Genomic DNA, 17040 nt, shown 5'->3' with positions numbered 1-17040 from the left:
TAATGTAATACTTGATTGATCCACTTAGGGAAAATATATTTTGCCTCCAGTCGTATGATCTCTCTGGCCAAACACTACCAGCATTTTTGTTCCTCGTCAACACACAACCCGAAGTTGCTAAAACAGAGGGTAAAAGAGATGCGTCTCTGCTCTGCTCATTTTTAAGCATTATTCCTTAATGCCAGGAGACAAATGGCAGTGGAGAAACGGAAGTGAGGACGCGCTATCTGTTTTCCCTCACACTTGGGCCCTTTATCCCCCCACCTCCTCTGGCGTTTTAGGAATTACTTATCCTTCCTGGTGATATTCCTGACAATGCAGCACTAAATTCTGCCACCCTCACACATTTCTCTCCTGTGCGTGTGTGTGAGTAGGATCTGGGACGCAGGTTTATTTAAGGAAAGGCGTTGGTGGCATTTGTGTCACCCAAGGCCCTTATTCTGCCTGTGAGAGATGGTACCACTAATCACTCCTAGCACTGATACAGTATGCAGATCAGGATGTATTATAATCCTGGTTTTTTCAACAGAGTTTGGAGCTATTGCCTGTGAGGTTCATAGTTTCCCCTATTTCATGTAGCATTATTGGAGTCCAAGGCATCCTGCATTGCAGCTTCTTTTTGCCTCATCCGTACGATATTTCAAATTAGTTTCTTTACCTTTGGACTTGACCACATGAAACACAATTACCCATATCAGCCGTTCCCTTTTAACTCACCATAGACGTAGAGCACATATTGGGCACTGCTGGTCCCTAGGTGGTTGCCGGCTTCGCAGCGGTAGGTGCCATTGTCTGTCTTGTTGAGTGAAGTAAAGGTGAGCTCCCTCCCCTCTACAATCATCCTGTCCAGGTCAGGAAGTTCACCCCCGTCCTTTGTCCACATCACAGGATCTGGCCTGGGAGGTTAGAGGATGTGAGAGAGAAACAAGGTATGATTCATTTTCCTGTCTGAAGCGTAATATGAAAGGCTGACATAAACTAATACAGAATTTGAGTGACTTACGAAGGGTTTCCTTTGGACACACACTCCAGCTTTAAGTACTGACCCTCCTGGGGGACTGCAAGGGAGTGGATAATCTGCACACGAGGAGCATCTAGGAGAGACAGAGAGGCACCGAGTGAGGGCTGACGATCAGGATTACATACATATTAAGATAAACATCCCATCATTTACTTAATATTGGGGCATGATTTAACAATGAACTAAAATATTCAAAACCAAATGGTTAAAAGCATCAGACAAAAAAGGTTCATCCCCTTGAGTTTTCCTTGAAGAAAATCCTATAATTTTCAAAATATGATTGAAATATATACTATTTAAGACGTAATGTGAAAAATAATTGTAACTTATGATATGTCATTATAAGAACATTGTCATGATTCAAACAGAGCACATGGAGTTTTTCATCAAATTATCAAATTCTCTTTGCCATCCAACAGGATTCTGCAGCCTTAGAAGCATTCGTAGTAACTTCCTCTTTAATGTAATTTCTCTTCCGTACACTGTGAGGTTTCACAACGCACACTCCATGTGTGTGTTTGAGCATGTGCATGTTTCAGTGTGTGCACTCACAGTGGACCTCCAGGACTTCTGTGGCTTGCTGCGGTGTCTGTGTGAGTGCCACATGGTCCACTTTGCAGGTGTAGGCCACTCCATCATCATTTCTGTCCACGTGCAGCTGCAGAGAGCTCCGTACTGTAAATGTCTTCCCACTTGCATTCACCTCTTTGGCACCTTTGGAGAAAGTTGCATACTGTCACGGATGCAGCACATTTATCTTGCAAGGTGTGAGGGCCGCACATCAATGTGATGCCCCCGTGTACAACAGGCCCTGCTTTACCACCACAGCCAGACTCTACCAAGGTCTTCTATCCATATAAACAGGGGCCTATCATGCGACGCAACAAGCACCTAAATGGAATTTTCCCAGTGTCTTTATATTGATACCTTCATCATAGTTCAAGGGCATTTTGGAGGAATTATGTATACAACTATTCCTGTAAGAATTCTGCACTAGAAAATGCTTTACACAAAAGACTGAATAAAAAAACAAACAAATGATCAGATGAGAAAACAATTCCACCTCACATCACACATCTCCCAGGATGCTGCTTTGGCATCTGTACAGCACACGACCCATTCCAGACTCTAACAAAACCCACATGCCTCACTTCTAGGTTAGTGGCTCTTTGAATGTAATGTGTATATTTACACCCTAGGCCTTTTTTAACACCTCTGGCCCCCAACTACTATCTTTGCCTGGGGCTTTCTGGGCTTCACTGCTCCTCCCACACAATGTCTAAATCTCACCAAACACTTTCCTCTCCCTCCAACCCATCTACCTGACAACCATTTCCAGCCTCATTGGGACAAGAACATTACCGGGGCCAATCAGATCTTTGGCAATAACTTCAATCAGCCTAGTTGCAAAGAATCATTATACACAGTCCTCTCCATCTGTACAACCTGCTTTCAGAGCTATCCCTGCCACACCTGCCTTGTAATATCCATCCGAACAGCTGAGTTACCGCTCTGTGTCCATTAACGCCCTAATTCATTGCCAAGGCATTGGAGAACTCCTCCAACCTAGCTTCCTAAAACGGAAATTTGGCTTGCTCCTTGAGCACATCATTCCACTTATTGCTTCATTTGCCATCCCCACTGATCTGGGCCTTAGATAAGCCAAATTTGTTTGATTGACGTTTCACGACCAACCCTCGTGACCCAAATCTTTGACCACCACTTTAATGTTCTTGTAATTTTATTGGCTCACAATAAATCACCATCCCTGAAAGCAGTGACGCCTAGTAAGTAGAGAGGTCCTTATAACGAGAAGGTCACAGAGTTGACTCCCGCACCGCTGACTTCCTCCGTCCCCATCAAACTGTCCTTGAGCTCGACACTCCGTACCTGGTCCTGGGTGCCCTGTGCTCAGTCTAAATGACCAGAGTTTCAATGCCAAACAGAATGACAGTCCAGTACTAGACTTATATTCTCTTTACATACCCAGAACACCTCATTAATGCTTGCTGTTTAACACCCTCCTAGTTGAAAAAGAATAACCCTCTGGATTCGGGAAACGTCAAAGTCCGATAGTGATCCTCCACAAATTCTAGCAAAAAACTTGAAGAACTGTAACTGTGTTCAGGTACCAGACGACATTTAAGGATGCCAATTTTTGACGAAGCCTCAGCCTACGCATATGACACGAATGTTCTCCGAAATTCAGAGACTGTTAAGTACGTGTTATGCAATACAAAATGACCATCCTCCTCCAGACTACACACATGCCAACATTCACAACTCACCACCGCTAGATCTGCTTTTACCTACTGGCTGTAACTTAATTTGTGATACGTAACCACCCCCGAGCAGGTATTTTTAAAACATTCTTCTCACACACATCTGCTCAACCAAGTCTTTTTGGGGCTGGATGGTCTGCTCGCATCACGCCAGCAGCCAATATTTTAAACCATGTTAAGCCTGTTCATTCCCACTCCTACAAGGTTTTTTTCATTATGGGAAAGAAAATACTGTAATACTGCATCCAGCTGTCCAGGCTTATCTCTTCATTCAGGTGTTGCCCTGCTTTGTAAAAATGTCCTTTTTTCTTTAATCATCATAACAAATTCAAGAAAGCTTCAGTGTATGCAGAGTCTCTTTCTCTGTCTTATGCTGGCCACCTTTGTTTGTATCTCCTGAAGAGACTGTTTACGCTCCATATCCTTCTCTCCTCTGCGCTCATCTGCTCCACTTTCTAAGCATTCCACCCCACTGTCTCCTCTCCCTCTCGATTCTGCCAATCAACCATTCTCCTCAGTCACTCCCCCCCCCAAACTGAGGCAATGAGCCCGCCTCCCCTAGAGATGAATGATTGACAGCTTTGCAGTGTTAGCAACATCCACACAGACAACAAGAGAGAGGGGGAATGGCTGAGTTTCTTTCTCACAAAGAAGAAATAGAAGGCGGCAAGAGAGTGGAGGCCTAGAGAGATGGGACATCTCATCTCTAATCTCTTGGCATGCTTTAGTGGTTGCAAACATTCTCCTTCTATTTTTATTAGTTATTCCACGTCCTCATAGACTGCTTCTCCCTGCCTCTTTGTCTCTCCGTTAGTTGAACTTGTCTTTCTTTGTCTGTCTGCAGAAGGTTCCTCCCACAGATGTACTGTTGTGAAAGTAACCTTATCCTTCTTTTTGTTAAATTCCTGTATTCTTCTGTTAATATTTGTATGTTATTGTTGAGGTTAGTATTGGGGTTAACGGTTGGCTATGGTTTAACTGACTTGCCCGCCCAAAAAATTGCAATTACACACCGACGCATCTGAAAAATAAAGTCACTTGATTTAAAAATGGGTATCCAAATAGCCGTTTCAAATTCCTCTATATGTTAGTTTATTTGAAGTTTGAAAAGTGTATAATCACTTTTTTTTTTAAAAGTATGCCAATTCAAAATACTTAAATCTCAATGAATCATCCTGAATTGTGCAACTACCCTGATGTTCTGACTCCTCTATTTACTATTGCAGGTAGGCCTTCAGCAAAAAAAACAACAACACAGGATTGGTTCTAAAAGTTAGTTCTTAATATTTGTATTCAATAGAGAAGCTCACTTTCTGTATAATCCTACTGTGTGCTGATAGTGTCTAGACTCATTTACACTCTTAAAAGCCTGATGGCGATTTGAATGGATTCTGATTGCATCTGTGAGATTCAGGATAAGAGTACAAAACGTGCTCGCACAAAGTTGGAGTTCATTAATATCATTATTCAGTCCAAAGTCTTTTTAGATCCACTTTGAGAACTTAATAACAGTTGTCTAACAGCAAGTAATACGTCATTGTTAAAATGTGTCAATCTGCATGCACTCATGGCTTCTGCTACTGTTGTGTGTGCACAGGAGTGTGTGTGTGTGCATGCGTGGGGGAGAGAAGGTACTGTACAATTGGTCGCTAAATATCTTATCACATTTTAAGTGCAGCTAAAAGGAGCAGCTGACAACGAGCTGCCATCACAGGCCATGGTTGTCAGTCGAAAAAAGTCATCTGGCCAGTCTCATACCACTGTAAAAAATGTATTTTGTGGGGAACGATATTGTTGGAACTATTTAAAAATGCTGAAAATTCCAATAAATAGCAGCTACTGAGCTACTTTAAGCTGCTACTGGCAACTTCCCAACAAATGTATCAACAATTAGATTTTTCTTAGAGTTTCTACAGTATATAACAGAGACACAATTCAGCTCATCTTTATATTATTATTTTAACTGGCAAGCAAATAAAAAATGCATCTTCTTTAAGCTCATGAGCCTATCATCATAATTATGTATATACATAGTGCAACCAGTAGCAACCCCATGTGTACCGTCTACAACTGCCTTTCGCACATTATCCTATTAATACATCTCTTGGCTATTTTGCAGCTCCCTCTGTCTCTTTATATACGTTTTCAAATACGAAAAATGCACGCTATCCTACTATATTCACCTCTGGAACCTCGCTTCAACAAAGAAAGCCTGGCAGTATTTGTCTGTGAGGTAAGGTGCTGCTCACAGCTCTGCATCGTTGGCGCGAGCCAAGACATAGCCTTGGAGGATTAGAAATGGAAATGACAGGCGTAAAAGTGTGAGAATCTGACCCTTTTATGCCATTTCACAGGAGAGAGGAACGACCCAAGAAAAGAAGATGGGGGGGGGGGGAGAAGAAAGACAGAAGAGGACTGCTGGGGTGGCGGAGGAATCAACAACGGCAGCAGAGCTGACTAATCCTGGCAGCAGGGGTCCGAGGGCTGACTCAATATACCCTGAACTGCATCCCATCTGAGATTTAAAACAATTTGCCTGTGAAATCGCCTGTGGGTGAGGGTGAGGAAAAGCAAAATATATATAAATAGTACAAAATGCTCATTTAGATACAATAAAATTCACAATGCAAACAGAAAACAAAATGTTGCCAGGTAACTACCTAGTCTGCATGCTTTCCTTTGTCTGTCAGACGAGCAGCATGGCTCAACTCTGAAACAAGAGCACTAATACACAGCAGGCTCCAGCTCCAGTGAGGTGTGGAGATGATATATTATGCCAGCCACCGTCGTCTCACATATTCTGGCCACCCTGCAGCGTCAGGGAGCTGGGCCTGTTGGCTGAGCTGTCTTACCAGTTCGACTCTGCACTTATCTGACGGGTGACTATGACCAGGGAGCACTGTTGAGTTTCTATGGTATCAGTGCCTGGCAGACCCGTCATAATGTCCTTTCTGACATGAAACTCTCTGAGCATTTACAGCAGAGAAATGTCTGCTGTGGATACCGACGACAGGTTTTTTTTCGCCAGCTCAAAAGAAGAGGTCTGATAGGTCTCGGTGCCTTGGCATTTAAGAAACTGGACAGGTGCTCCACCTCCAGGATGTTGCTCTTAATGGACATAGACAGCGGGGGTAGCAATCTGATCTTATCTTCTTTCGCCACAGTGCTCAAGTCTAACTCTGTTAACCTGATCACACACTCTTATGATGCCAGAGAAAGAGGATAAAGCAGGTACACCTCTACCTCGGCATATTAAATCAAGGTGAAACAAGTTTAAAGAGAAAGAAAGACTTTTCATGCTCAAGATAATTCTGCTCTTCATTTTCACCTATCTTGTGGCTGAAAGGTTTGACAGAAACAATTACAATTAAAGTTGTGATGCTACAAAGAGATGTAAAGAACATAACACTAGAGAGCTTTACTTTATCTGAACCCAGTGCCTTGATGTTAACTAACATACCAACAGATCTCAACAGAACTCATTACAGGCACGTGTGCAAGTTGTGCGACACGTGTATACAGGATATAGAGGGTGAATATGCGTTTTTGTGTGTGTGACTTAGACATCTTTTATTCATGCCACTGTGACTTGCAGGAGCCATCTTGAAATTACATCTTTAATGGTCATTGATCCACACAACCCCAGGGAGCTGGATAGTATTAATGCAGTCCCAACACAGACTTTTGAAGTAGTGTGCAGCGTTGTCGAACGCTGTTGAAATGGCTGAAAAGATATTCCTCTTTTAAGTGGAAAACGACTTTAAATTCCTGAACTTAATTCTTATTTTAGTGTTCACAATGTCACTAGCGGTCTCATCAACTTCAACATCATCCTCTTTGAAATGGGCTCCAGGAGCTATAGCCTATTCACTCTCCTCGATAGCTCTTTCCAGAGCAAACCTTAGAATAACGATGGCCACCTTATCCTGTTCTCACTCAAAGTAGTCAAGGACAATTACCCATGAATGAAGAAAAAGCCAGCGCAATTTGAAAAGGTTTGTTCAGTCACTATTCAACTCTTCAGTGTGCGGGGCAGACTTGAGTGTTAGCGTATTGAAAAGTCAGGAGACAACGACCTAAAATAGTGAAAGTTATGTCTGCAGTAATAGTTCCTTGTCCTTGACTAACAACTTTGACAACAGAATAGGGATGTGGCCTCCAGCGAATTTGAATCAGATCTTTGTGTTTTCTTCCTTAAGCCCCGTTGGAATAGAGTTATCGCGTAACATGATGAAGCAATAACCTCTACAGTTTAGGTCAGGGAGTACGATAATACTAGTCTGATAGCGAACATCCCCACCCTTATTTGAAATAAATATTCATTTCATCTCTGCCTCGCTTGGTCTCCACACAGCTCCCTCTGGTTCAGTGGTGTGTAAACAAGCGCTACATGTGGTGATATTGGCAGAGGTCTCTCTGGGTTACGGTGTGTAACTGAGATAGAAATATATCATTACTGGGTGGGGACTGAGGGGATCTGGGGGACAAAGAGACTGAGAAATAAGAATATTGGATCCTCACACACAAGCTTATGTCCTCACATGCAGGCTGTCTGCTCCATCTGTCTGTTTTGCTCACACACATATATACACACACAGACACACACACACACACTTAGCATAGGGTGTCCGTTAACTGCATGCGAATGGGTGATGGACTGCTCCAGTGGCTCTGCTGGTAATATAATCTTCTCTATTCCCCCAGATCCCACACCAATATGTCACAATTGTCATTTATTCCCAGCATGGTCGCCCACAATCAGATGGCTTTTCACATTGAACACACCCTGATCCTGTCAGGATGATGAACACTTCAGTTGCACTCACATACACCTCCACATGCATGCATACATTGTGTATTACCCTGCGTTGCTCTTTGTGTTTGCTTTCTTACATGTTTATTTATATTGCCTGTTTTAAAAAAGTCAGACCGCTGAAGAGTGGCTTACACGCAAATAAACTCTATTGCTGAGATACAGAACAAGTCACACTGACTGCGTCTTGCTTACAGTTCACACCTTCCTAGTAATGATTTATGGTGTGACGAAAGAGAACAACATGTGTAAATGTGTCGATCACAATCTCAAGAACTGATTTTTTTCCTGAACTAAATACGTCCTGAATACGTCTGACAAAAGCATCCCACTGATTGACGAACTGATAATTAACAACAGACACCTTGTCAAGAGAGGCAGGGTATTAATAAAGGAATCAATGTGTCCTTCACCTTTGAAACCAATAATTTCTGAGGTGTAATAAAAAAAGATAATGGTGACAAGGTTAGCTACCACGGTTTGATGGGAGATTTAATCAGAAGTGATCATTTGTGGTGTTAAAAATCAGATCGGGATTTTGTCTTCACTCTGTCAAGAGTCAAAGTGTGAGATTGACACGCTTTTTTTTTTTTTTTTAAATTTAGCTCAGAGGATGTTCTGAGGAAGTCTGAATAGACGTGATGAGACAAATTCAATATTATCTCCCAACTACAGTTAATCAAATGGAAAGACACCATGATATCTGCTTGAAACTGTGTGCAAAACCAGCATTGATCTGGGCTTATCTGCTTGCTTATCTGGACCCCGGTAAACCCTCATGTGAGATAGCGGGCTGAGCTGTCTGGGCTTATGCCGGGGTAGAAAGGGTGTAATGGCACACACCGAGAGAGCTTTTCAGTGAACTCAGCGAGGGCCGAAACATTACCTCTGATTGAAATTCTTGACTAGTCCAACAGCAGATCTGACAAGAATCTTCTAATCTGACATTTGTATAAAGTCTCAAGGTTCTGCTTTCTGTTTTGGGATAATGTTACCGAGACTTCTTTTACAAAAAAGAAAAAAACACACAATGTGAATGTGCTTTTCATTATATATATATATAAAAACGGCCATCTTTACAAGTAGTTTCAACAATGTTAAGAGTTATAAACGTTATTGGTGTCCTTTCTGGGCAAAAAAACGACAACCTTGTCACAGTGAATAATATACTGATATGAAATTGTACAAGACCCAAATTAAAGGGAGTAGTGTGCCAACGTTGAGGAGAGAATTATAGCATCTGACCTTAATGAGAAGGCGTATCCTCTTGAGACTACCTTCACTTCAAACCACCAAGGATATCTCTGACTACCTGTTAACTTTCTGTGGCAAATTGAAAGAACATTACGTCCTGGCTAGGTTTCCATTTGCCTGACAGGGAGCTCTTCTCTCAGTAGTGTGCCACTGGGAGAAGCCTTAATCACCCGTAGAGACACAATAAGCCTGTAAGGAAAAATACCCACTCTGCTAATTAGTGTATATATTCTTCTATAAGCTTCATGTTCCTCAGAAAAGCAACAAGAGGAACTGTAAAGTGGAGTGACAAATTACTCTAATACATTAGAAAAACATAGTGATTAGAAAAAAGTTAACCAACCAACTCGAGGAACTACTCACAGACATTATTTAATGAGTGAAATAGTTTGTAGAACATACACGTGTGATAATTTGTATAGAGATTCAACTATTCCATATCATAATAATGACAATTAATACATTTTTTTAATAATGAAATGCATTTTTTAATTTAAAATGTTCTACATTTAGTTGAGCATTCAGGATGTGCAACACCTGGCTGCTTGTTATTCTCACTACTGGGTTTCAGTGATCTGTTGGGTTACACAAAGACTTTGACAGTGCCTTTGCAAACCACTATTGTTTATGGCAGTTCTAATACAAAAAATATGTAATCTGTGATTCTCAATCCTATCTCTTTGTTTACACATGCAGTCATTTGAATTAGAAAAGGGTGATTTGCATTTTGCTATCTGACTTCAATCTACTTTGTGAAACAGCATAAAGACCTTTGTAAAAAAAAAGTTCTGCAACTGTGCCGATGATCTGTGACAGTCTGCCCCACTGGGTTTCACATTTTATTTGATACAGAACCACATCTGTTTCTCTGTTCCTCAAAGAGCTCATCTCGTCATTTCATGTCCCTATCTCTCTTTTCTTCAATATTTTTTTTTCCCATTCTCCCTCTCTCGCTCTCCTGTTCAAACAATTACAAAGCCGATGGTTCATCAAGTAGAACAGAACAGGGGCTGGGTGGAAATGAGGTGTGTATTCCAGTCAGTGTGATTTAGAACTGCCCTCTGATAACAAGGGAGGTTAATGCATCGGTCTCAGGCCGAAGGACACTTGCTGAATCCGCTCTATTAGAAACAACTTGTTCGGAAAAATAATACACTGTTGAGACATCCCGCTTCAGCAGTTTCATGGTACCAGTTTTATGAAAAAGACTTTCAATGTATTCTATAACACAAATTCCTATTTTCTAGCACATTTGCTCTCTGGTGGTCTGAGCCATGCTGAAATGTGATAGTCAATAGTTTTTAGTGTCTGACAACACAGTGGAGATTGTGGGCCTAATGGAACGGTTTACCATAAAGGGAAGTTATAGCATGGTATTGGAAATATCAATAAATCCGTAAATAATTTCTATTTTAGCAACATCAGTAATAGCACAGGATGATTAACTTTTATCTATTTAAAACTACAGTAAGTAACTTCACTTCTTCATTGAGAAAATGCTCACAATTACAAATATGTAAGTCCAATTAATAAGGAAAATATTTCTTTTTTTTCTCCTAAATATAAATTTGCCATGTTTTATAACAACTAAGGTGAAACCTTTGACATATTGCCTGAATGACATTTAGGGCTGTCCTTGACCAGTCGACTAGTTCATTTAATTGTGTTAAGTTTCTTGGAAATAAGTCATTCAGCATAAAAAAAGCTTTAAAAAAAACGACTTACCAACTAAAGAAATGTCAGTCGACAAAAAACAACATGACTGATTCGTTTACAAATGAGTCAACTAAGAGGGGGGCGGCCCTGATGGTATTACGCATGAGTTTGTGTACCCAGAGCAGTGATGCAGATGTAAATGCAGGTGCAGACGTTACATACCTTTGACCTCCTTTTCATTCCTGAACCAGCGCAGGTCGGCAGCGGGCTTGCTGCCCTGAGTCATGCAGGTCAGAGTGATGTGGTCCCCCTCCAAAGCAGGCTTCGTCAGGCCATCGATCTCTGGTTTCTCTGGCACACCTGAAGGATGGAATGGGAAATTACAGCGATGGAATTTATTGACACACTGCGGAATGTCATTATGCAACAATAATATTGTTATGCCTTATTGGAAATGCTCCTCTAGCTTGCGCTCCTGCAGGCAGATTAGAGAGCAGACGACAGCGCAGCATCCCCGAGCAGCCCGATGATGCATCAGCTCGGACTCTTTCTGACACAGCGGTGGATTGGACTCTCTAACAGTCTTCAAGGGTCAGTTCACCAAAATTACAGAGAAGCATGTTTTCTCACATACCTCTAGTTGTATCAACCGATGTGTTTATGATTAAATAAGGAAAATATTTACAAGAGCATAAAGTTATTCTTAGATTTAGCCTCTGAATTTTGCGCTCAAAATGCACCAGATTGCATTCAACTTTAAAATGTAGAACATTTTCAGAAAAAAAACTTCATTCGGCACCGCTGGCATCAAGTCGTGTAGATTTTCTTTGGCCAGGTTGTGAAATATCTGCCTCAGCGCAATTACAAAAGAGGTAAATAGAGTTTTGTAAATAGAGTTGTACTTTTTTACTGCTATTTTCTAACATATAAATAGTAGCTATTGAATATCCAGCTAAATAGCACAAGGTGTAAGTTGACAAATATGTTTTTGTATGTGTGTATATGTGTGTGTTTGTATAGGTGTGTGTGTAAATGTGAGTAAGCAAAGGCTTGTGGACACAGAGGAGGCCACGAGGTTGTACAGAAAATGTTAATTACTGGCCTTTCCTATAATGAGTGTTTTAAGTGTGTAGAGGCTGCCCTTCTAATGTCAATGAGCAATAAGTCTGCCTCAGGCTGAGAGTCTGAAAGGTCTGTCAGTCAATGCCATTGACTGACTCTGGCCTTGTCTGTCTCACCACCTCCAGTAAGGTTTATTACCAGACTCCTGTTTTCTGTTTACCATCCACAATCCTAACAATGGCTGCAGCTTGGTAAATACAGCACAGAGTGATATCTTTCCCTCCTCAACTAACTAAATCCTTTACGTTTTTCTGTGCACGTTTGTTGAATGCATGGGTTTTTAAGTGTGTGAAGTGTCTCTATATCTACTGTGCTGCATGTATAAGTATGTGACTGATTAAGTGTGGCTTGCCTCAGAAATAAGTGTTTGATGGTTTTTCTCCAAGACTGAACGAGATCAACAGATCGAATACAATGTTAATTTTATACAGTCACGCTCCCCCTTGGGTGGTTAGAGGCTGCTAATCCGTCTCTCCGTTTGCATGTGTGTGCCTGCGCGTGTGCAAATGTAAAGGACTGCGGGTCCGTTTGTTTGTATGCTCATTTGTGCGTCATGGATCTGTATGTGCTTTGGAGTATCCATGTGTGCGTGAGTGTTTAAGCACAACAACAACAACACAATCTGAGCTTGATGTCAGATGTGAGGGGGAAAACTTCCTGTTCACCGATAACTCCTATGGTTAAATTTGATCATATTGCTTTATGCTAATCTACACATTTATAAAAGATGCATTTAATACAAAATACAGAGAGGTAATTTATTTCAGAAGTTATTTAGAACTAAAATCAAAGACAGCTATGCTATTACTAATGAGAAACATAACCGAGGGTTAAGTCTGTCATGTTGCTAAACTACAGTAGCTGCATGGCAATGTCGATCCAACACTTTGGTCCAGAAATACCTATTGGATGGATTGCCATGGAATTGTGTCGAGAAATTCCCCCAATGGATGAATTCTAATGACTTTGGTGATTCCATGACTTTTCCGAGCAGCACCATGAGATTTGAAATGTCTCACTTACTCTGAAATGTGTTGCACATATTTGCCCCTCAGGATGATATGTAATAATTTTGGTGACCCCTAAAAAGGACCAATATATGACATTCTGAACATTAATATAGCAAGGAACAACTATCTGAGCAGGGATGGAAGTTGCTCTCCCTCTGTGTGTGTTGTAATCAGAGCCTCGCCTTGCTTTGTTTTTATATCCGGGCCGTCCGTCCAAGCTTTTAGTTCATGTTCGTGCACGTGAGCGTACCCCACTGATAGGCTCATGGCCGCCGCTCTGCACTGCTCTCATATGGCGATTACGACCGATAAAGCCCGAGATGACGACATCGTTGTGGACGCATATAGCACCCACCCTCCAGTTACCCCTCAGGTGTTAGCTCTGTCAGCACTTTTGCCGTTGTATGCACTGTGAGCATGGCCCCAATCTCGTATTCTCTTTCCCCACCATCAGGTCAAATTTGTATTTTTCCAGTAATTTGTTTTACAACCAAATACCTGCAAAACTAATTCATTCCTATTAGCTTCAGCTGTTCTTCATGTATAGTTCAATTATGAAACGCTGGAATGCAAAGACGATGAACCAAAATGGTAAACATGATAAACTCCAATTATACCTGCTAAACTCCGTCCCGTTAGCGTAGTCATTGCGAGTGTGTTAGAATGTTAAACAGTTAGATCAAAGCACTGCCTCATCAGCAGTGTTATACCATTACAAGAGTTCACACTTCATTATTTAACACTTCAAATCATGTCATTCATTTCTAATCTTATTTATATTGTTTTCAACATTGTGTGTGAGCTAAAAGATGAACACATGTATATTTATTCACAAATGTATGTTGAGAAGATCTGAATTTGAGGCTCAATTCAGTTTGATATTTTGTCCAAATCATTTTCAATGTTGTCTTGTTTTCATTCCCAGCACACTTTCCTGAAGCAGTGGCAGATATAACCAGGCCATTCACAGACCATTTTCAATGTTTAATACATCTCCCTGTTTCCTGGCTTGCACCATTAACTATTGTTCAGTATTGCAAAATAATTTTATTATTGAGCAGTCGCCTTTAATGTGTCTAATTCTCTGAATGCTTGTTAACACAGAGAGCCTGCTAATGGTCCTGGAGTGCACTAGGACATCTATTAACATTAGCGAAAACTAATTGGCAAGATAATAAGCCCAGTGGCAGGAAATGAGATAAAGTTTGTGAGGGGCGATGATCACAACACAAACATTACTCGAGGGCCCAACAGTATGTTTTTATTTGTCTGCAGACGCTGGCGTAAGCAACAGACTATTTGTAACTGCTGTGGATTTGTTAATTTTAGTTAGTCTTGAAGGGAAAAACAGAAGACAGAACCGATAATGGTTTGGACTGAAATAAACAGACACAAAACTGAATACAGACAGTAATATAACCCTCTGTCAGAGTTGCTTTTTTGTCAAAAAAAACCTGCTGATCTTCCCGCTGCCCCATGGCCTGACCTTCCACCTAATTTCATTGAAACCGTTGAACCCGTTTGTGCAAACTACAGCAATTGGCGATGCACTATACCTTGCATTACTGGGCCCATCTTATGTTTGGTGATATATTGCTCTTTTAAGGTCTTAAATGTACACACTAAACAATTATACTATAGACCTTTTTCACAGCAGACATTAGAATGTCCCAATAAGCTTTTCCAAATAGACAACATGCACGATATCACAAACATTAGCCTCTGTAGACTGTAAGGGCATTGCCACCACAAGCAATGTGATTAAGTGAGCGAAACAACTTTTTCTTTGCCCTCGTCTTCTTACTAATCTACCAATTTAGCTTTCTCTCCAAATGTGTAATCCACAGTTGAAAGCAACGCCCGTGCTTCAAAGTAATTCTGGGAGATGTTGGATCTTCTTAATTATGGTGAACCAGCCTGGACAGGTTGAGGTTGAAGGAAGGTGTGCGCACCATCAAACTATGTTGTTGCAGACTGATCTTCAGTAACAGTGAATTGACAAATGAACATTTCTATTAAGCAGGAATTAAATACTATACCTAATATGAAATCGGTACTTACCTAGAACCGTCATGTAGGCTTTGGCTGTTCTCACAGGCATGGTGAAGAGAGAACAGGTGTACATGCCTTCATCCGTCAGCGTGACATCACTGATGCTAATGGTCAGCTCTGACCATGACGCATGCACCAGCTCAATCCTGTTGTCCCTTAAAGCTGGACAGAGATACAGACAGAGAGGGGAGTTAGTAAGCATTAAAAAATAGAAACTGTGTGTTATTTGATGACCATTTTGTAAATGTTATGTCTGTGGGGGCACAATATGCACACAGACAAACAAGTCAAATAAGGCGCATTAACCATGGCAACAGTAGGCAACTGCAAAATGAAAAAGAGAGATCAGTGATATGCTACTTTGCTGCTCTGTTGTATGATGCTTAACATGTGCATAGTGTTGAAAAAAACAAAACAGTGCCATGTTAACCACACACATATTAATCGTATCCAAGCGTAGTACTACAAACATTTATTACACACACGGATATAAAATTTTGCCCAATCTTTTTGAAATGCTAAACTTGGTGGTAGAGTATTGTTTTTGCTCGTTCCATTTCATACTTTGACATGAAAAATTGCACTTGAGGTAGCCACACCACGCTGTGTTAGTGTAAGTGATATATGCATGAATACATTTAAATGAATACATTTTTTTTTAATTCTAACTGAAATGGGACCTCAGACCTGAACTTCCTGTTGAATCTGAAAATGTACAGGTCGATGCACCTCTATTTTGAAACCATACCATTTTCTGTGGTGGAAACCCTCGCAGATATTTTACTTATATGAAAATGTAATCTTACGAAAGACATAACAGGAATGAAAATCAATACTGCAATAACAGGCTGGGGAAAAAGGCCAAATGAGAATTTGGCAAGATGTGAGAGTTGAAATGGATTTGCTGAAATTGGATGGCTTGTTGAAAGATACTCCATGGTCTTCAAAGTAGACTTTGTACTTCTTGTCTGTGATACAGTGGGAACAAGTTTTTCAGAAATTGGTAATACCTTGACCATGACATAATTCATGCCTGTTGTATCCAAACAGTACATTGTGATGTACAAAACAAAACCACCAAAAAGGCTGACTTCTACTTTAAAAAAGACAATATGTGGATCGTTGAGTGCGATAAAAAGTTAATCCATTCTGTGTCTGTGGCCTTGGCTGCTCAAGAGATTTATGCAAGCCTTCCTTTTGCAAGTACAACACCTTTCTACAAACCGTATTTAATAGGAACAGCTCTCCATCAAAGTGACTCAGAGAACATCTCGCTCAAGTGCAGTGTGTGTGTGTGTGTGTGTGTGTGTGTGTGTGTGTGTGTGTGTGTGACTGTTTGGGTTCAGCAAAAAAGATTATTGAACATCTTTGTACATTTGTTGATGTTTTCTTTCATATGAGGCTACATGAAAGAACATTCTTATCTTATGGTAATTTGGGATAAATCCCATAAAAAGTAAAGCACCCTGGTGGTGTTACCTCTCTACAAAGACTTGAAGAGTAAAGGCCATTAGACAGTCTGTTTGTAGAGTACTTTAAAGAACGGCCGGCTGAATGGTAAAAATGATACGAGAGGTATGTAAAGAACTGAAACTGCGTTTCAACATCCTAAGGCTTTCAGTCAGCATTACCACAAGTCTCTCTCCCATAGTTTCAAAGTTTTCAAAGTTTCCAAAACAATAATGTAACTTTTTTTTTTAAACTACAACACAAACTTTAATTAGTTTACTCTATAACAAACACTTGATTCAATAAAAAACTATAAAAAAAAAATGTACCTACAAAGTCAATTAACTTTGAAAAGAGCTTTAAGTAACTTGCGACAATTAA

General features: G+C 40.7%; 1 protein-coding gene across 2 annotated transcripts in view; it reads right to left on the bottom strand.

The window, feature by feature from the left end:
• Window positions 1-17040, bottom strand: part of cadm2a (cell adhesion molecule 2a) — a 193783-nt gene that overhangs the window by 24625 nt on the left and 152118 nt on the right. For both annotated transcript variants that reach the window (XM_079171374.1, XM_079171375.1), the window contains exons 3-7: window positions 15220-15372; window positions 11249-11386; window positions 1574-1735; window positions 1004-1094; window positions 718-896 (exon numbers count right to left, since the gene is read on the bottom strand). In XM_079171374.1, the coding sequence (XP_079027500.1) occupies window positions 718-896; window positions 1004-1094; window positions 1574-1735; window positions 11249-11386; window positions 15220-15372 (723 nt within the window). The remainder of the gene's footprint in view (window positions 1-717; window positions 897-1003; window positions 1095-1573; window positions 1736-11248; window positions 11387-15219; window positions 15373-17040) is intronic.

Source organism: Pholis gunnellus, assembly GCF_910591455.1.
Source record: "Pholis gunnellus genome assembly, chromosome: 13".
NCBI classification, from domain to species: Eukaryota; Metazoa; Chordata; class Actinopteri; order Perciformes; family Pholidae; genus Pholis; species Pholis gunnellus.
Note: the sequence above shows the minus strand (reverse complement) of the source record. Positions and strands in the feature narration are given on the sequence as shown.